We start from the raw sequence: 21705 nt of genomic DNA, 5'->3' as shown, positions 1-21705 counted from the left end.
AGCGCCGGCGCCGGCAGCAGCAGGGACAGCCTGGGGACAGAGCCCCGACTCCTGAGGATCCCAAATCCCAGAATCCCGAAATTCCGAAACTCCCAAATCCCCAAATTCCCAAAATCCCAAAATCCCAAAATCCCAAAATTCCCAAATCCCAAAATCCCGAAATTCCCAGCCCCCAAATCCCGAAATTCCCAAAACCTGGCGTCCTGAAATCCCGGCAACCCAGAGTTCCGAAATCCCAAAATCCCAACATCCCAAAATCCCAAAATTCCCAGTCCCCGAATCCCGAAATTCCCAAATCCCGAAATCCAAATATTCCCAAACCCGGCGTCCTGAAATCCCGGCGACCCAGAGTTCCAAAATCCCAAAATCTCAACATCCCCAAATCCCCAAATCCCAAATCCCAAATCCCAACTTCCCAATTTTTCCCCATTTTCCCTTTTCCTATCCCAATTCCCGCCCCAATTCCTGATTTTCCCCCTGTCCCGTTTCCCGCCCCTTTCCCTGTCCCCGCTCTCCCGTCCCGTCCCCGTCGCTGTCGCCTCCCCCTGGCGCTTCGCCACCGCCGCCGTCACCGCCATGGCGGCCGCCGAGGGGACACCGGGCACCGAGGGGACAGCGGGGACAGCGGTGCCACCGCTCGCGGTGCCACCTCCACCGTCAGTGTCACCTCCACCGCCCGCGGTGCCACCTCCACCGGCAGTGCCACCACCCGAGGTGCCACCAACACCGGCAGTGTCGCCTCCACCGGCAGTGTCGCCTCCACCCCAGGTGCCACCCCCGGCAGTGCCACCCCCGGCGGTGTCGCCTCCCCCCGCGGTGTCACCGCCGGCTCCGTTCGTGCCACCCCTGGACTGCAGCGGTGACGACGCTCAGGCCATGGGCAGGGAGCCGCTGCCGCTCCTGCGCCAGGTACCGGGAGTGTCCCCGAGTGTCCCCTCGGGACACCGGGAATGTCCCCTCAGGTCCCCTCAGATCCCACCGGGACACCGGGAGTGTCCCCTCGGGTCCCGCCGGGACACCGGGAATGTCCCCTCGGGTCCCGCCGGGACACCGGGAATGTCCCCTCGGGTCCCCTCCTGTCCCCTCGGGATACCGTGAATGTCCCCTCGGGTCCCCGGGATACCGGGAATGTCCCCTCGGGTCCCCTCCTGTCCCCTCGGGATACCGGGAATGTCCCCTCCTGTCCCTTCGGGACACCGGGAATGTCCCCTCGGGTCCCCGAGTGTCCCCTCCTGTCCCCTCGGGACACCGGGAGTGTCCCCCCGTGTCTCCTCCTGTCCCTTCGGGACACCGGGAATGTCCCCTCGGGTCCCCTCAGGTCCCCTCGGGACACCGGGAGTGTCCCCTCCTGTCCCCCCAAGGCTCCAGGGACCACCGGGAATGTCACCTGGTATCCCCTCCTGTCCCCGGGACACCGGGAATGTCCCCTCGGGTCCCCCTGGACACAGGGAATGTCACCTGGTGTCCCCCCTGGACACCGTGAGTGTCTCGTCGTGTCCCCTCCTGTCCTCCCAGAGCTCTGGGAACCCCCGGAAATGTCACCTGGTGTCCCCCCGAATACGGGGAATGTCCCCTCTGTGTCCCCCCAGGAATGTCCCCTCAGGTTCTCTGGGAATGTCCCCTTGTGCCCCCCCAATCCTCAATTCCACTCCCAGATTCCCACCGGGAATGTCCCCCCGGATTCTCCGGGAATGTCCCCATGTGTCCCCCCAGGTTCTCCGGGAATGTCCCCCCGTGTCCCGCCTTGTCCCACTGGGAATGTCCCCTCCGTGTCCCCCCGGGAATGTCCCCCCCGTGTCCCCCCGGGAATGTCCCCCCCGTGTCCCCCCAGGTCCCCCCGGGAATGTCCCCCCGTGTCCCCCCGGGATTGTCCCCCCGTGTCCCCACCCCTCAGTCCCTGTCCCCATTCCCAGATTTTGGCCGCCTGCGCTTGGCCCGAACTTTTGGAATCTCCGGCTCTGCCCGAGGCCGCTCGGGAGCGAGCGCGGAGCATCCTGCGGGAAATGGACTCCGGGAATATCGGTGGGAATTCCCATCCTAAAGAGATTTTTGGGAATTTGGGATCACCCGGGGAAATGGACTCCGGGAATATCGGTGGGAATTCCGATCCTAAAAGGATTTGTGGTCATTCAGAAAGGGAAATGGATTTGGGGAATATCGGTGGGAATTCCCATCCCGAAGGAATTCGGGGTCATCCAGGGAGAGAAATGGACTCCGGGAATATCGGTGGGAATTCTGATCCTAAAAGGATTTGGGGTTATCCAGGGAGGGAAATGGATTTGGGGAATATCAGTGGGAATTGTGATCCCGAAGGGATTTTGGGGTCATCCAGGGAGGGAAATGAATTCGGGGAATATCACTGGGAATTCCCAGCCCAGAGGGATTTTGGGGTTTTGGGTTCATACAGAAAGGGAAATGGATTTAGGGAATATTGGTGGGAATTCCCATCCCAAAGGAATTTGGGGTCACCCAGGGAAATGGACTCCGGGAAAATCAGTGGGAATTCTGATCCTAAAGGGATTTTTGGGATTTGGGGTCATCCAGGGAAATGGACTCTGGGAATATTGATGGGAATTTCAATCCTAAAAGGATTTTAGGCTGTTTGGGGTCATGCAGGGAGGGAAATGGATTTAGGGAATATCGGTGGGAATTCTGATCCCAAAGGGATTTGGGGGTTTCGGGGTCACCCGGGGAGGGTCCCATGGCTGGGGGTGTCCCAGGAGGGCCCCCAAACCATTTATGGGGTGTCCATGGGATTTTTGGGGTGTCCATGGGATTTTTGGGGTGTCCATGGGATTTATGGGGTGTCCATTGGATTTGTGGGGTGTCCATTGGATTTATGGGGTGTCCATGGGATTTATGGGGTGCCTGTTGGATTTATGGGGTGCCTGTTGGATTTGTGGGGTTCCCACTGGATTTGTGGGGTGTCCATTGGATTTATGGGATGTCCATGGGATTTATGGGGTATCCATGGGATCTTTGGGGTGTCCATGGGATTTGTGGGGTGTCCATGGAATTTATGGGGTGTCCATGGGATTTGTGGGGTGTCCATTGGATTTGTGGGGTGTCCATGGGATTTATGGGGTATCCATGGGATCTTTGGGGTGTCCATGGGATTTGTGGGGTGTCCATGGGATTTATGGGGTATCCATGGGATCTTTGGGGTATCCATGGGATTTATGGGGTGTCCAATGGATTTGTGGGGTGTCCATGGGATTTTTGGGGTGTCCATTGGATTTATGGGGTGTCCATTGGATTTATGGGGTGTCCATGGGATTTATGGGGTGTCCATTGGATTTTTGGGGTGTCCATGGGATTTGTAAGGTGTCCATGGGATTTATGGGGTGTCCATGGGATTTGTGGGGTGTCCACTGGATTTTTGGGGTGTCCATTGGATTTATGGGGTGTCCATGGGATTTATGGCGTGTCCAATGGATTTGTGGGGTGTCCATAGGATTTATGGGGTGTCCATTGGATTTATGGGGTGTCCGTTGGATTTGTGGGGTGTCCATGGGATTTATGGGGTGTCCATTGGATTTATGGGGTGCCCGTTGGATTTTTGGGGTGCCCATTTGGGTTATGGGGTGTCCGTACACCGGAGGTGCCCCAAAACAATTTATGGGGTGCCCAGGCCATGGGATTCCCTCTCCCTGCCGATCCCATGGGATTTCCCTGTGATCCCACTGGATTCGGGGCCGATCCCGCTGGATTCGGGGCTGATCCCATTGGATTTAGGGCTGATCCCACTGGATTTAGGGCTGATCCCACTGGGTTTGGGGCCGGATCCCATTGGATTCAGGGCCGATCCCATGGGATTTGGGGAAAATCCCACTGGATTTGGTGTCGATCCCACAGGATTTCGCCACAATTCTGCTGGATTTAGGGCCGATCCCATTGGTTTTGGGGCCAATCCCATGGGATTTGGGGTCAAACTCATGGGATGTCCTCACAGTCCCGCTGGATTTGGGTCCGATCCCTCTGGATTTGGGGCTGATCCCTTTGGGGCTGATCCCGCTGGATTTGGGGCTGATCCCACTGGATTTGGGGCTGATCCTGCTGGATTTGGGGCCAATCCCATTGGATTCAGGGCTGATCCCATTGGATTTGGGGGTGATCCTGCTGGATTTGGGGCCAATCCCATTTGATTTGGGATCAATCCCATTGGATTTCGGGCTGATCTCATGGAATTTCCTTGTGATTCCAGTGGATTCAGGATCCCTCTGGATTTGGGGCTGATCCCACTGGATTCAGGGCTGATCCCATGGGATTTGGGATCCCGCTGGATTTGGGGCTGATCCCACTGGATTCAGGGCTGATCCCATGGGATTTGGGATCCCACTGGATTTGGGGCTGATCCCACTGGATTCGGGGCCAATCCCATGGAATCTGGGGCTGATCCCACTGGATTTGGGATCCCATTGGATTTGGGGCTGATCCCGCTGGATTCAGGGCCGATCCCATGGGATTTCCCCGTGATCCCGCTGGATCCAGGGCCACTCCCGTTCCCGCAGGCGGATACAACCACGAGCACCGATCCCACGGCGTTCCCGCCAAGGTCGCGCGGTTCCTGGAATTCCGGGATGGTGGCGTCCCCTGCGACCCCCGGAACATCGTCCTGTGCAGCGGCACCGCCACGGCCATCCCGGTGAGCGGGAGCGGGATCCGGGATATGGGATCGGAAGTGGGATCAGGATCGGGATCGGGAACAGGATACGGGATCGGGAGCGGGAACGGGAATGGGATTGGGATCAGGAACGGGAATGGAAGTGGGAATGGGAACAGGAATGGGATCGGGATATGGGATCCGCATAGGGAACGGGAACGGGAGTGGGAACGGGATATGTGATACGGGATTGGGAACAGGATCAGGAATGGGATTGGGATCGGGAATGGGATTGGGATCGGGATCGGGATATGGGATACAGGATCGGGAATGGGAATGGAATCGGGATATGGGATACAGGATTGGGATCGGGATTAGGATTGGGAGCGGGATCAGGAATGGGAATGGGATCAGGAACAGGATTGGGAATGTGATCAGGAATGGGATCAGGACAGGATGGGGAATGGGAATGGGATATGGGATATGGGATTGGGAACAGAATACGGGAATGGGATCAGGAGCGGGAATGGGATCGGGAATGAGAGCAGGAATGGGATCGGGATATGGGATATGGGATATGGGATATGGGATATGGAATTGGGATACGGGATATGGGATCAGGATACGGGGAACAGGATACGGGATACGGGATATGGGATATGGGATCCACATAGGGATCGGGAACAGGATCGGGAATGGGATTGGGATCAGGAATCGGATTGGGAACAAAATCGGGAATGGGATTGGGATTGGGAATCGGATTGGGATCGGGATTGGGATCGGGACAGGATGGGGAGCGGGAACGGGATATGGGATATGGGATTGGGAACAGAATACGGGAATGGGATCAGGAGTGGGAACGGGATCGGGAACGGGATCAAGAACAGGAATGGGATCGGGATCGGGATCTGGGATCTGGGATATGGGATGCGGGATACAGGATATGGGATATGGGATATGGGATATGGGATCAGGAAGAGGGTCCCAAACTGGGAATGGGGACTGGGAAAGGAGACCCCAAACTGAGAATGGGGATCCCAAACTGGGAATGGAGACCCAAAAATGGGCATGGGGACTGGGAATGAGGACCCCAAACTGGGAACGGAGACCCCAAACTGGGAATGGGGACAGGGAATGAGGACCCCAAACTGGGAGTGGGGACCCCAAACTGGGAGTGGTGACCCTGCCCTGCCACCCCCAGTTCGTGCTGTCGCTGCTGCGGGCGCCGCCGCCGGCGCTGCCCGTGGGGGTTCTGGTGCCGGTGCCGGGGCCGCCGTTCCTGGCGGCGCTGGTGGAGCAGGCCGGGGCCGTGCCCGTCCCGTACCCGCTGGACGAGGCCCGGGGCTGGGCCCCCGACCCGGCCGCGCTGCGCCGGGAGCTGCGCGCGGCGCGGGGCCGCTGCCACCCAAAGGTGCTGTGGGTGCTCAACCCCGGGGACCCCACGGGTGAGTCCGGGCCTCAGTTTCCCTTTGGGGAGGGTTGGGTTAATCCATCTTGTGCCTCAGTTTCCCTTTGGGGTTCGGGTAAATCCATCCTGTGCCTCAGTTTCCCTTTGGGGTTCGGGTAAATCCATCCTGTGCCTCAGTTTCCCTTTGGGGAGGGTTGGGTTAATCCATCCTGTGCCTCAGTTTCTCTTTGGGGTTCGGGTAAATCCATCCTGTGCCTCAGTTTCCCTTTGGGATCCTTAAACCCAGCCCGTGCCTCAGTTTCCCTTTGAGAGGCTCGAGTTAAACCCAGCCCGTGCCTCAGTTTCCCTGTGAATTTTATGCCTCAGTTTCCCCTGTGAGTTTTGTGCCTCAGTTTCCCTCGCGCAGGTCACGTGTCTCATTTCCCCTCGCGCAGGTCACGTGTCTCGGTTCCCCTCGCGCAGGTCACGTGTCTCATTCCCCCTCGTGCAGGTCACGTGTCTCGGTTTCCCTCGCGCAGGTCACGTGTCTCAGTCTCTCCTCGCGCAGGTCACGTGTCTCGGTTCCCCTCGCGCAGGTCACGTGTCTCAGTCTCTCCTCGCGCAGGTCACGTGTCTCATTTACCCACGCGCAGGTCACGTGTCTCGGTTCCCCTCGCGCAGGTCACGTGTCTCAGTTTCCCTCGCGCAGGTCACGTGTCTCAGTTCCCCTCGCGCAGGTCACGTGTCTCAGTGTCCCACGCGCGGGTCACGTGTCTCATTTCCCCTCGCGCAGGTCACGTGTCTCGGTTTCCCTCGCGCAGGTCACGTGTCTCGGTTCCCCTCGCGCGGGTCACGTGTCTCAGTGTCCCACGCGCGGGTCATGTGTCTCGGTTCCCCTCGCGCAGGTCACGTGTCTCGGTTCCCCTCGCGCAGGTCACGTGTCTTAGTCTCCCCACGCGCAGGTCACGTGTCTCAGTGTCCCACGCGCAGGTCACGTGTCTCATTTCCCCTCGCGCAGGTCACGTGTCTCATTGTCCCCTCGCGCAGGTCACGTGTCTCAGTCTCGCCTCGCGCAGGTCACGCGTCTCGGTTCCCCTCGCGCAGGTCACGTGTCTCAGTCTCGCCTCGCGCAGGTCACGTGTCTCAGTCTCGCCTCGCGCAGGTCACGTGTCTCGGTTCCCCTCGCGCAGGTCACGTGCTCAGCCGGGCGGAGCTGCGCGCGCTGCTGCTCGTGGCGGCCGCGGAGCCGCTGCTGCTGCTGGCGCACGAGGTGAGGGGAAATTGGAGATTTTTGGGGGATTTTGGGAATTTTGGGGATTTTGGGGGGCATTTTGGGAATTTGGGGGGTTTGCGGGATTATTTGGGAATTTTTTGGGATTTTTTGGGATTTTTTTGAGATTTTTTGGGGGGATTTTTTGGAGGTTTTTTGGATTTATTTGGAATTTTTGGGGAATTTTGGGGGATTTTTTGGGAGGATTTTTTGGCTTTTTTTGGAGAATTATTGGGATTTTTGGGGGATTTTTTGGAATATTTTCGGAATTTGGGGAGATTTTTTGGGAGGATTTTTGGGGATTTTTTGGAGACATTTTGGGTGTTTCTTTGGGATTTTTTTTAAATTTGTTTGGAATTTTGGGGGATTTTTTTTAGATTTTCGAGGAATTTTTTGGGAGTTTTGGTTTGGGTTTTTTTTCTTTTTCTTTTTTTTTTTAATTTGGGGGAATTTGTGGGGGGATTTTTGGAGGATTTTTTTTGTTTGGATTTTTTGGGGAATTTGGGGGGATTTTTTTAGATAAAATTTTGGGAATTTTTTTGGTTTTTTTTTTATTCGTTTGGATTTTTGGGGATTTTTTGGGGATTTTTTGAAGTATTTCTGGGGATTTTTTGGGAATTTTGGAGGATTTTTTTTGAGATTTTTTGGGGAGTTTCTTTGGGAATTTTTTTGGATTTGTTTGGAATTTTGGAGGAATTTTTTGGGATTTTTTTGGGATTTTTCTGAGAGGTTTTTTAGGATTTTTTTTTTATTTGTTTGGAATGTTTGGGAATTTTGGGGGATTTTTAGGAACATTTTTTTTGAATTTTTGGGGAATAGTTTTTGGATTTTTTTAGGGCCTTTTTGAGATCTTGGGAGGTTTGGGGGGATTTTAAAAAACTTTTTGGGGGAATTTTTGAAGATTTATTTGAATTTTTTTCTATTTTTTGAGAATTTTAGGGATTTGGGAGCAATATTTTGTATTTTTTTAATTTTTGGAGGATTTTTTTGGAGATTTTTAAAATATTTTTTCATTTTTGAGATTTTTTTGGAGATTTTAAATTTTTTTCGAGAATTTTGAGGGGAATTTTTTTGATTTTTTTATTTTTGGTAGAATTCTTTTGAATTTTGGGGGGGATTTTTTGCAGAATTTTTTAGATTTTGGGCAATTTGGGGGGATTTTATTGGAAATTTTCAGGATTTTGGGGTTTTTTTTGGTTATTTTTTAAAGAATTTTTGGGGAATTTGGGTTTTTTTTTAAACTTTGGGAAAATTTGGGATTTGGGGTTTTTGGGGGGAATTTTGGGGGAATTTTTTTGGCAATTACTGGTGGATTTTTCTGGGGATGTTTAAAATTTTTTGGGAATTTTGGGTGGGGGGGGAATTTTTAGGGTTTTTGGGGGAAAAATTTCTTGGAAAAATTTTTAAGGGGAATTTTTGGGGAAATATTCTTGGGAATTTTTTTTTAATATTTTGGGGGGGATTTTTTTTTGAGTCTTTTTTCAGGGATTTTTTTTTGAGGAAATTTTTTGGAGGAAACTTTTTGGGAATTTTTGGGAATTTTGGGGCGTAGATTTTGGGGGAATTTTTGGGGGGGAATTTTTTGGAGAATTTTTGGGAGGGAATTTTTGGGGTTTTTTTTTTTTGGTGGGAAATGTTTTTGTGGAATTTTTTAGAGGGAGATTTCTTGGGGAAATTCTTTTGGAAAATTTTTTGAGGGAGGAATTTTTTGAGGGGAATTTGTGGGGGTGGGAATTTTTCAGGATGGATTTTTTTTGGGGGGGGAATTCTTTTGAGGAATTTTTTTGGGAGGAAATTTTGAAGGAGGAATTTTACAGGGGAAAACATTTCAGGGCTGATTTTGGTTAAATTTTTTTGGGGTGGAATTTTTGGGGTGGATTTTTTCGGAGGAGATTCTTTATTTTTTGAGGAATTTTTTGGGGATGGGAATTTTTGGGTGGGGATTTTGGGGGTGGGAATTTTTTGGGAGGGAATTTTTTGGGGGGTGGGAATTTTTGGGGGTGGGAATTTTTTGGAGCGGATTTTTTTTGAGAATTGTTTTGAGGAAATTTTTAGGGGTGGGAATTTTTGGGGTGGGAATTTTTTGGGGGGTGGAATTTTTGGCGGGATTTTTTTTTTTTTGGAATGGGAATTTTTTGGGAAGGAATTTTTTAGGAGTTGGAATCTTTTGGGGGGAAATTTTGGGGGGGGGCGGAATTTTCTAGGGGTGGGAATTTTTTGGGGTTGGAATTTTGGGGGTTGGAATTTTGGGGGTTGGAATTTTTGGGGGTCGGAATTTTTGGGGTTGGAATTTTGGGGGTTGGAATTTTTGGGGTTGGAATTTTGGGGGTTGGAATTTTTGGGGCGGAATTTTTTGGAGTTGGAATTTTTGGAGAGGAATTTTTTGGGGGGCGGAATTTTTGGGGGTTGGAATTTTTTGGGGGTGGAAATTTTTTGGAGCAGATTTTTTTTTTTTTTTGAGAATTCTTTTGAGGAATTTTTTAGGGGTTGGAATTTTTTGGGGGGTGGAATTTTTGGCGGGAATTTTTTTTTTGGAATGGGAATTTTTTGGGAAGGAATTTTTTGGGAGTTGGAATCTTTTGGGGGGAAATTTTTTGGGGGGCGGAATTTTCTAGTGGTGGGAATTTTTGGGGATTGGAATTTTTGGGGTTGGAATTTTGGGGGTTGGAATTTTTGGGGTTGGAATTTTTGGGGTTGGAATTTTGGGGGTTGGAATTTTGGGGGTTGGAATTTTGGGGGTTGGAATTTTGGGGGTTGGAATTTTTGGAGGGGATTTTTTTGGGGATGGATTTTTCCGGGCGGGAATTCTCCGCTATGAAATATTTAATTTTTTGGGGAATTCCCGTTTTTCGGGAATGTTTTCCCGCCTCTCCAGGTGCACCAGGAGCGCTGCTTCTCCCCCGGGCGCCCCTTCCTGTCCTTCCGCCGCGCCCTGGCCCAGCTGGGGCCGCCCCTGGCCCGCAGCGTCCAACTCGTGTCGCTCTTCTCCCTGGGCAAGAGCGCCGCCGCCGAGTGAGCCCGGGAATGACGGGGGAAATTCGGGATCTTTTGGGAATTTTGGGAATTTTTTGGGAATTTTTTGGGATTTTTTGGGGGATTTTTTGGGGTTTTTTGGGGGGTTTTTTGGGATTTTTTGGGGGTTTTTTGGGATTTTTGGGGGATTTTTTGGGAATTTTTTTGGGATTTTTTGGAATTTTTGGGGATTTTTAGGGGATTTTTTTGGAGTATTTTTGGGATTTTTGGGGGATTTTTTTGGGTTTTTTGTGGATTTTTAGGGGAAATTTTGGGGATTTTTGGGGAATTTTTGGGGAATTTTTTGGGAGTTTTGGGGGGATTTTTTGGGAAATTTTTTGGGAAATTTTTGGGATTTTTAGGGGATTTTTTGGGGATTTTTTGAGAATTTTTGGGGAGTATTTTTGGGATTTTGGGGGGATATTTTGGAATTTTTTTGGGTTTTTTTTATTTTAGGAATTTTTTGGGAACTTTTGGGGATTTTTTGGGATTATTTGGGAATTTTGGGGGGTATTTTTAGGGTATTTTTTTGGGAATTCTTTGGGAGTTTTTTGGGATGTTTTGGGATTGGGGGGATTTATTTTTAATTTTTAGGGAAATTTTTGGGATTTTTAGGGGATTTTTAGGGTATTTTTTGGGAATTTTGGGGGATTTTTAGGGGAATTTTGGGCGGATTTTTTGGGAATTTTTTGGGAAATTTGGGGGGATTTTTTTTTAATTTTTGGAGGATTTTTAGGGGATTTTTTGGGATTTTTTGAGATTTTTTGGGAATTTTGGGGAAATTTTTTTGGATTTTTTGGGGAATTTTTTGGGAATTTTGAGAGCTTTTTTTCAGGTTTTTTTTGGAATTTTGGGGGGATTTTTTGGGGATTTTTAGGGGTTTTTTAGGGGTTTTTTGGGAATTTTTTTGGGGATTTTTTGAATTTTGGGGAATTTTTTGGGAATTTTGGGGGGATTTTTTGGGGAATTTTTTGGGGTTTTTTGAGATTTTTTCGGGGATTTTTGGGGGATTTTTTGGGGAATTTTTTTGGATTTTTTGGGAATTTTGGGGGGATTTTTTGGAGATTTTTGGGGAATTTTGGGGATTTTTTGGGATTTTTAGGGGATTTTTTGGGGATTTTTTGAGAATTTTTGGGGAGTATTTTTGGGAATTTTTGGGGGATATTTTGGATTTTTTTTGGGTTTTTTTTTATTTTAGGAATTTTTTGGGAATTTTTGGGGATTTTTTGGGAATTTTTTGGGAAATTTGGGGGGATTTTTTTTTAATTTTTGGAGGATTTTTAGGGAATTTTTTGGCATTTTTTGAGATTTTTTGGGAATTTTGGGGGAATTTTTGGGGATTTTTTGGGGAATTTTTTGGGAATTTTGAGAGATTTTTTTCAGGTTTTTTTTTGAATTTTGGGGGATTTTTGGGGGATTTTTAGGGGTTTTTTGGGGGTTTTTTTGGGATTTTTTGAATTTTGGGGAATTTTTTGGGAATTTTGGGGGGATTTTTTGGGGAATTTTTTGGGGTTTTTTGAGATTTTTTCGGGGATTTTTGGGGGATTTTTTGGGGAATTTTTTGGGATTTTTTGGGAATTTTGGGGGGATTTTTGGGATTTTTTGGGATTTTTGGGGGGGATTTTTTTGGGATTTTTTAGAATTTTTTGGGATTTTTTTTGAATTTTGGGTGATTTTTTTGAGATTTTTTGGGAATTTTGGTGGGGTTTTTTTGGATTATTTTTTGAATTTTTGGGAATTTTGGGGGGGATTTTTTGGGAATTGTGGGGGATTTTTTTGGGAATTTTGGGGAATTTTTTGGGATTTTTTGGGGAATTTTTTGGGATTTTTTTGGGGGATTTTTTTGGGATTTTTTGGGAATTTTTGGGGATTTTTTTTTAAATTTTGGGGGGATTTTTTTGGAAATTTTGGAGTTTTTTAAAAATTTTTAGGGAAATTTTTGGGATTTTTAGGGGATTTTTTTGGGATTTTTTGAGAATTTTTGGGGAGTATTTTTGGGAATTTTGGGGGGATTTTTGGGGGATATTTTGGATTTTTTTTTGGTTTTTTTTTTATTTTAGGAATTTTTTGGGAATTTTTGGGGATTTTTTGGCAATTTTTTTTGGAGTTTTTTGGTGATTTTTTTGGGAATTTTTGGGGAGATTTTGGGAATTTTGGGGATTTTTTGAGGATTTTTTGGGGGATTTTTTTGGAATTTTTGGGACAATTTTGGGAATACCGGGAATGGGGTGGAGAGGACGGTGGTGGCACCCCAGGAAACTGGGTTCCCCGGGAATTCCGAGAATTTCGGGAACACCGCCATTCCAGGAGCGGGTTCCGGACAGGGTTCCCGGATCTAGAATTTTGGGAATTTCGGGAATTTCAGGAATTCCCCATTCCAGGTCAGGGTTCCGGGCAGGGTTCCTGGAGCTCCTGAACGTGCACCCGCGGGTGCTGGGGTAGGAATTTCAGGATTTTTAGGAATTTCAGGAATTCCCCATTCCAGGTTGGGGTTCTGGGCGGGGTTCCTGGAACTGGAATTTCAGGATTTTTAGGAATTTTAGGAATTCTGTTCCAGGTCGGGGTTCTGGGCGGGGTTCCTGGAGCTCCTGAACACGCACCCGCGGGTGCTGGGGCAGGAATTTCAGGAATTTTGGGAATTCCCCATTCCAGGTCGGGGTTCCGTGCAGGGTTTCTGGAGCTCCTGAACGTGCACCCATGGGTGCCGGGGCAGGAATTTCAGGATTTTTAGGAATTTTGGGAATTCCCCATTCCAGGTCAGGATTCCGGGCGGGGTTCCTGGAGCTCCTGAACGTGCACCCATGGGTGCTGGCTCCCTTCCAGCTGGCGCAGTCCCTGCCCCGTCCCGGCGTTCCCGGCCGGATCCTCCTGGAGCTGCTCCTGGAGCCGCCGGAGCCGCAGGACCCCGTGCACAGGGAGCTGCAGCAGGTGGGACACGAGGGGTTAACCTGGGGGGGCCAAATTCAGCTCGTTTGAGACCATTTTAGCCCATTTTTGTCCATTTTTGTCCATTTTTGCCCATTTTAGCCCATTTTGGCCCATTTCAGCCAATTTTAGCCCATGTTAGCCCATTTCAGCCCATTTTATTCCATTTTGGCCAATTTCAGCCCATTTTAACACATTTTATTCCATTTTAGCCCATTTTAGCTCCTTTTCACCAATTTTAGCCCATTCAGCACGTTTCAGCCCATTTTTGTCCATTTTTGCCCATTTTAGCCCATTTTTGTCCATTTCAGCCAATTTTAGCCCATTTTAGCCCATTTTATCTCATTTTATTCCATTTTAGCCCATTTTAGCCCGTTTCTGTCCATTTTAGCCTGTTATAGCCCATTTTATCCCATTTCAGCCCATTTTATTCCATTTTAGCACATTTTATTCCATTTTGGCCGGTTTCAGCCCATTTTGGCCTATTTCACCCCATTTTAGCCCATTTTATTCCATTTTAACCTGTTTTAGCCCATTTTATTCCATTTTAGCCCATTTTAGCCCATTTTAGCCCATTTGAGCCCATTTTTGTCCATTTCAGCCAATTTTATTCCATTTTATCCCATTTTATTCTATTTTAACCCATTTTATCCCATTTTCTTCCATTTTATCCCGTTTTGGCCCATTTCAGCCCATTTTATCCCATTTTATCCTGTTTTAGCCCATTTTTGTCCATTATAGCCCCTTTCTGTCCATTTTATCCCATTTTTGTCCATTTTAGCCCATTTTCACCTTTTTTTGCCCATTTTATCCCATTTAATCCCAGTTTTGCCCATTTTATCCCATTTCAGCCCATTTTATTCCATTTTATCCCATTTTAGCCCGTTTCAGCCCATTTTATCCTGTTTTGGCCCATTTTATCCTGTTTCATCCCATTTTATCCTATCCCATGGATCCCATCCCATAAATCCCACAAGTGCCATAAATCCCACAAGTGCCATAAATCCGAGAAATCCCATCCCATGGGTTCCATAAATCTGATGAATCACATAAATCACATAAATCCCATCCCATATATCCCATAAATCCCATAAATATCATAAATCCCAGAAATCCCATCAATCCCATCCCGTGGGTTTCATAAATCCGATAAATCTGATAAATCCCAGAAATGTCAGAAATCCCAGAAATCCCATAAATCCCATCCCGTGGATTCCACAAATCTGATAAATCACATAAATCCCATAAATCCCATATATCCCATATATCCCATAAATCCCATAAATGTCATAAATCCCATCAATCCCATCCCATGGGTTCCATAAATCCGATAACTCTGATAAATCCCATAAATATCATCAATGCCACCCCATCAATTCCATCAATCCCATTCCATCTCATCCCATCCTGTTATCCCGTTATCCCATTAATCCCATTAGTCCCATTAACGCCATTGACCCCATTATCCTAATTAACCCCATTAACGCCATTAACCACATTAACCCATTCACCCCATTAACCCTATCCATCCCATTAATCCCATTCCATCTCATCCCATCCTGTTATCCCATTAATCCCATTAATCCCATTATCCCATTAATCCCATTAATCCCATTAATCCCATTATCCTATCGATCCAAATCCCATCGATCCAAATCCCATTAACCCCATTGACCCCATTAACCCCATTAACCCCATTAACCTCATTATCCCATTACCCTAATTAACCCCATTAACCCCATTATCCTAATTAACCCCATTAACCCCATTAACCCCATTATCCTAATTAATCCCATTAACCCCATTATCCCATTATCCTAATTAACCCCATTATCCCATTATCTCATTATCGTAATTGACCCCATGAACCCCATTATCCTAATTAACCCCGTTAACCCCATTATCCCATTATCCTAATTAACCCCATTAACCTCATTATCCCATTACCCTAATTAACCCCATTAACCCCATTAACCCCATTATCCTAATTCATCCCATTAACCCCATTATCCCATTATCCTAATTAACCCCATTATCCCATTATCCCATTATCCTAATTAACCCCATTAACCCCATTATCCTAATTAACCCCATTAACCCCATTATCCCATTATCCTAATTAATCCCATTAACCCCATTATCCCATTATCCTAATTGACCCCATGAACCCCATTATCCTAATTAACCCCATTAACCCATTATCCCATTATCCTAATTAACCCCATTATCCTAATTAACCCCATTAACCCCATTATCCCATTATCCTAATTAACCCCATTAACCCCATTATCCTAATTAACCCCATTAACCCCATTATCCCATTATCCTAATTAACCCCATTATCCTAATTAACCCCATTAACCCCATTATCCCATTATCCTAATTAACCCCATTAACCCCATTATCCTAATTAACCCCATTAACCCCATTATCCCATTATCCTAATTAACCCCATTATCCTAATTAACCCCAGCACCGTCTCGCTCTTTGCCGGTCCCTGGCCGCCAACGCCCGGCGGCTGCAGCGGGAGCTGGATCCCATTGACCCCACTGACCCCATTATCCTAATGAACCCCATTACCCTAATTAACCCAAATAACCCATTTATCCTAATTAACCCCAGCACCGGCAGGCCCTGTGCCGGTCCCTGGCCGCCAACGCCCGGCGGCTGCAGCGGGAGCTGGATCCCATTGACCCCATTGACCCCATTACCCTAATTAATCCCGTTAATTACAATCCCGTTAATTCCCAGCACCGGCAGGCCCTGTGCCGGTCCCTGGCCGCCAATGCCCGGCGGCTGCAGCGGGAGCTCGGCGGCGCCGCCGGGATCCGGTGCCAGCCCCCGGCCGGGGGTCCCCGCGCCCTCCCCCGGGTGTGGATCCCGCCCCGAGCCCGGAGCCAGGCCCGGGTGAGACCCCAGGGGACAGGGACACACCAGAGGGGACAGGGACACACCAGGAGGGACAGGGACACAATGGGACACACCGGGAGGGGACAGGGACACACAGGGACACAGCGGGAGGGACAGAGACACAACAGGAGGGGACAGGGACACACCGGGAGGGGACAGGGACACACAGGGAGGGACAGGGACACACAGGGAGGGACAGGGACACAGCGGAGGGGACAGGGACACACAGGGAGGGACAGGGACAGCCAGGGAGGGGACAGGGACACACAGGGACACACCGGGAGGGGACAGGGACACACAGGGAGGGACAGGGACACACCGGGAGGGACAGGGACACAGCGGAGGGGACAGGGACACAGCGGAGGGGACAGGGACACACCGGGACACACCGGGAGGGGACAGGGACACACCGGGAGGGGACAGGGACACACAGGGAGGGACAGGGACACACAGGGAGGGGACAGGGCCACACCGGGAGGGACAGGGACACAGCGGAAGGGACAGGGACACAGCGGAGGGGACAGGGACACAGGGAGGGACAGGGACACAGCGGAGGGGACAGGGACACACCGGGAGGGACAGGGACAGCCCGGGACACACCGGGAGGGACAGGGACAGCCCGGGACACACCGGGAGGGGACAGGGACACACCGGGAGGGACAGGGACACAGCGGAAGGGACAGGGACACAGCGGAGGGGACAGGGACACAGGGAGGGACAGGGACACAGCGGAGGGGACAGGGACACACCGGGAGGGACAGGGACAGCCCGGGACACACCGGGAGGGGACAGGGACACACCGGGAGGGGACAGGGACACACAGGGAGGGACAGGGACACACAGGGAGGGGACAGGGACACACAGGAGGGGACAGGGACAGCCAGGGAGGGGACAGGGACACACCGGGAGGGACAGGGACACAGCGGGAGGGGACAGGGACACACAGGGACACAGCGGAGGGGACAGGGACACACAGGGAGGGGACAGGGACACAGCGGAAGGGACAGGGACAGCCAGGGAGGGGACAGGGACACAGCGGGAGGGACAGGGACACAGCGGAAGGGACAGGGACACACAGGGAGGGGACAGGGACACACAGGGAGGGACAGGGACACACCGGGAGGGGACAGGGACACACAGGGAGGGACAGGGACAGCCTTGGGTGCAGGAGAGGGGCTGAGAATGGGGGACAGCGGGAAGGGGGACATGGAGCTGAGGGGTGGGACATCCTAGGGACACTGGGGACATCCTGGGGACATCATGGGAACATGGGACAGTGGGGGAAACGGGACACCCTGGGGACATGGGGACAACCCAGGGACACCCCGGGGACACTGGAGACCCCCTGGGGACACTCCGGGGACACTGGGGACACTCTGGGGATGTCCAGGACACTGGGGACACCCACAGGGACACCCCGGGGACACTGGGGACATCCTGGGGATGTCCAGGACACTGGGGACACCTCGGAGACATTGGGGACACCCCAGGGACACTGGGGACACCCCGGGGACAAGGCCCCCCGTGTCCCAGTGTGCCGCCCGCGGTGTCCCCGTGTGCCACCGCGGTGTCCCCGCAGGCGCTGGGCCTGGAGCCCGACGAGTTCTTCTGCCGGAGGCTGCGGGAGAGCACCGGAGTGACAGTGACACCGGGGAGCCACTATGGCCTGGGGGGGGGACAGCGGCCACCTGGGGTACGGGGACACCCTGGGGACACTGGGGACATGGGGACATTGGGGACATTGGGGACAGCGGCCACCTGGGGTACGGGGACACCCTGGGGACACAGGGACATGGGGACATTGGGGACATTGGGGACAGCGGCCACCTGGGGTATGGGAACATGGGGACAGTGACACCGGGGAGCCACTACGGCCTGGGGGGGGACAGCGGCCACCTGGGGTACATGGGGACACTGGGGACATTGGGGACACTGGGGACAGCGGCCACCTGGGGTACGGGGACACCCTGGGGACACTGGGGACAGCGACACCGGGGAGCCACTACAGCCTGGGGGGGGACAGTGGCCACCTGGGGTACGGGGACACCCTGGGGACACTGGGGACATGGGGACAGCGACACCGGGGAGCCACTACAGCCTGGGGGGGGCAGCGGTCACCTGGGGTATGGTGACACCCTGGGGACACTGGGGGACACTGGGGACAGCAGCCACCTGGGGTACGGGGACACGGGGGGACATTGGGGACATGGGGACATTGGGGACATTGGGGACAGCGGCCACCTGGGGTACAGGGACACCCTGGGGACATGGGGACATTGGGGACATTGGGGACAGCGGTCACCTGGGGTATGGGGACACTGGGGGACATTGGGGACAGCGACATCGGGGAGCTGCTTACAGGCTGGGGGGGGACAGTGGCCACCTGGGGTATGGTGACACCCTGGGGACACTGGGGGACACTGGGGACAGCAGCCACCTGGGGTACAGGGACACGGGGGGACGTGGGGGACATTGGGGACACTGGAAGGACATAGGGGACACTGGGGACAGCGGTCACCTGGGGTACGCGGGGACGTGGGGACACTGGGGGACATGGGGACACTGGGGACATTGGGGGGATATTGGGGACACTGGGGATACTGGAGACATTGGGGACATCAGGAGGACATTTGGGACACTGAGGGGACACTGGGGACACTGCCGTTGTTGGAGATGTTTGGGGGTGGTGGCTGAGGGTGGGGTTGGGTGTTGGATGTTGGGAATTCGGGATTTTGGGGTGTTGGGATTTCTGGATTTTAGGATTTGGGGATTTTGGGATTTGGGGATTTGGGATGTTGGAATGTTGTGTTTTGGGATTCTGGGGTGTTGCGATTTGGGCAAGTTGGGATTGTTGGGATTTGGGATTGTTGGGATTTGGGATTGTTGGGATTTGGGATTGTTGGGATTTTGGGAATGTTGGGATTGTTGGGATTTGGGATTGTTGGGCTGTTGCATGTTGGGATTTGGGGTGGGAGTCTTGGATTTTGAGACGTTGAATGTTGGGATTTTGGAGTGTTGGGATTTGGAGATGTCGGAATTTTGGAATGTTGGGATTTGGGGATTTTGGGATTTTGGGATTTTGGATTTGGGGATTTTGGGATTTGGGATTTGGGGATGTCGGGATTTGGGGTTTAGGGATTTTGGGATGTCGGGATTTGGGGATTTTGGGATTTGGGATTTGGGGATTTTGGGATGTTGGGATTTGGGAATGTAGGGATCTTGGGATTTTGGGATGTTGCATATCGAAGTTTGGGATCCTGGGTTTTTGGGATTTGGAGACCTCGGGATTTTGGGGTGTTGGATGTTGGGATTTTGGGATCTGGGGATGCCGAGTGCAGGAATTTTGGGATGTTGGGATTTGGGGATCGTTGGGATTTTGGTGTTGGGTCTTGGATTTCGGGATGTTGGGATTTCGGGAATTGGTTTTGCCGGATTTGGGGCTTGTTGGATACCGGGATTTTGGGATGTCAGATTTGGGGATTCTGGGGTGTTGGAATTTCGGGATTTTTGGTGTTGCTCTTAAATTTTGGGATGTTGAATGCTGGGATTTTAGAATTTTGGGATGCTGGGATTATTGGAAGTTGAGATTTTGGAATTTTGGGATGTTTGGATGTTGAATATTGGGATTTCGGGATTTTGGGAAGTTGGGATTTTGGATGTTGGGATTTTTTGGATCTTGGGATTTTTGGGATGTTGGGATTTTTGGGATGTTGGGTTGTTTAATCTCGGAATTTTGGGGTGTTGGGATTTCAGGATGTTGGGAATTTCGGGATTTGGGAATTTTGGGATTTGGGGATTTGGGAATTTTGAGATTTGGAGACCCGGAATTTTGGAATTTTGGGATGTTGAGATTTCGGAACTCTGGGTCGCCGTGATTTCAGGACGCCGGGTTTTGGGAATTTCGGGATTTGGGAATTTCGGGAATTTTGGGATTCTGGGATTTGGGATCCTCAGGAGTCGGGGCTCTGTCCCCAGGCTGTCCCTGCTGCTGCCGGTGCCGGCGCTGGAGCGGGCGCTGCGGCTCCTGCGCCACTTCCACGCCCAATTCCTGCGGGAATTCTCCGGAGCCGGGAGCCCCGGGAACCCCAACCGCGACCGGGACTGACCGGGAAGGGGCTCCGGAGCCGCGGGAGCCGGGAAAAGCTCCGGAATTCCCGGGAATTCCCAGCCCCACAGCCGGGATGATCCCACGGCTGTCGGGACACGGGAAAAGCCGGGAATGCCAATGGAGCGGCCACGCCCCCGAAATTCCCGATTTTATGGGGGGCTCATGTGGGATTTGGGAATCTGGGATTGGATTTGGGAATCCGGGATTGGATTTGGGGTTTGGGATTGGGATTTTGGGGTCTGGGATTGGAATTGGGTCGGGGATTGGATTTTTGGGGAATCTGGGATTGGATTTTTGGGGAATCTGGGATGGAATTTTGGGGTTCTGGGAGTCAATTTGGGAATCTGGGATTGGATTTTTGGGGAATCAGGGGGAGGATTTGGGAATCCGGAATTGGATTTGGGGTCTGGGATTGGATTTTTGGGGCTCTGGAAGCAAATTTGGGAATCTGCGATTGAATTTTGGGAATGTGCCATTGGAATTTGGGGACCAGGATTGGATTTTTGGGGCCCTGGGAGCGAATTTGGAAAACTGGGACTGGGTTTGGGATTCTGGAACTGAATTTGGGAATCTGGGATTGGGATTTGAGGTCTGGGGTTGGATTTTGGGAATCTGGGACTGGATTTTTGGGAATCTGACACTGGATTTTTGGGAACCTGGGATTGAATTTTGGGGTTCTGGAAGAAAATTTGGGAATCTGGGATTGGGGAGTCTTGGATTTTTGGGGGATCAGGGAGCGAATTTGGGAATCTGGGAATGAACTCCGGGACCAAAATCCCCTTTTCCAGGACCAAAACGGAGCTGGAATTCCGGATTTTTTGGGAATTTGGGGTTGGGTTTGGCAAACTGGGATTGGATTTTTTGGGCTCTGCAAGAAAATTCTGGAATCTGGGATTGGGGAGTCTTGGATTTTTCAGGAATCAGGGAGCAGATTTGGGAATCTGGGATTGAAGTCCGGGACTCAAATCCCCTTTTCCGGGACCAAAACGGAGCCGGAATTCCCAAGGGAATCCCCCGGCCCCCAAATCCTCCCGGATTCTGCTCCACTCTCCAAAATCCCTCGGGATCCCCAAAATCCCTCGGGATCCCCAAAACCCCTCGGGATCCCCAAAACCCCTCAGGATCCCCAAAACCCCTCGGGATCCCCCAAAATCTCTCAAGACTCCCCAAAATCCCTCGGGATCCCCAAAATCCCTCAGGATCCCCAAAACCCCTCGGGATCCTCCCAAAAATCCCTCGGGATCCCCAAAACACCCAGGACCTCCCAAAACCCCTCAGGATACCCCAAAATCCCTCGGGACTCCCCAAAATCCCTTGGGATCCCAAAAACCCCTCGGGATCCCCCAAAATCCCTCAAAATCCCCTAAAAGCTTTCGGGATCCCCAAAACCCCTCAGGATCCCCCCAAATCCCCTCAGGATCCCCAAAACCCCTTGGGATCCCCCCCAAAATCCCTCGGGATCCCCAAAAATCCCTCGGGATCCCCCAAAA

General features: G+C 51.0%; 1 protein-coding gene across 1 annotated transcript; it reads left to right on the top strand.

Moving 5' to 3' along the window:
* The first annotated feature begins 539 nt into the window (after positions 1-539).
* Positions 540-20423, top strand: LOC134552007 (alanine aminotransferase 1-like). Its single transcript, XM_063400259.1, has 10 exons — positions 540-909; positions 1914-2094; positions 4512-4645; positions 5805-6048; positions 7181-7260; positions 10136-10272; positions 13029-13200; positions 15949-16104; positions 17687-17800; positions 20083-20423. The coding sequence occupies exons 1-10, from the start codon at positions 577-579 to the stop codon at positions 20290-20292; spliced, it is 1761 nt and encodes a 586-aa protein (XP_063256329.1). The 5' UTR covers positions 540-576; the 3' UTR covers positions 20293-20423.
* The last annotated feature ends 1282 nt before the right edge of the window (positions 20424-21705 follow it).

Source organism: Prinia subflava, chromosome 1 (assembly GCF_021018805.1).
Source record: "Prinia subflava isolate CZ2003 ecotype Zambia chromosome 1, Cam_Psub_1.2, whole genome shotgun sequence".
Lineage (NCBI taxonomy): Eukaryota > Metazoa > Chordata > Aves > Passeriformes > Cisticolidae > Prinia > Prinia subflava.
The sequence above is the reverse complement of the archived record's forward strand: the minus strand, read 5'-3'. Positions and strand labels throughout refer to the sequence as shown.

Excerpts from the sequence above, each read along its gene's own strand:
- LOC134552007 (XM_063400259.1), top strand. The coding sequence starts at position 577 with ATGGCGGCCGCCGAGGGGACACCGGGCACCGAGGGGACAGCGGGGACA. Across the intron at positions 2,095-4,511 it reads AATGGACTCCGGGAATATCG|GCGGATACAACCACGAGCAC; the intron begins GTGGGAATTCCG and ends CCGTTCCCGCAG. Across the intron at positions 10,273-13,028 it reads GGCAAGAGCGCCGCCGCCGA|GTCAGGATTCCGGGCGGGGT; the intron begins GTGAGCCCGGGA and ends TCCCCATTCCAG.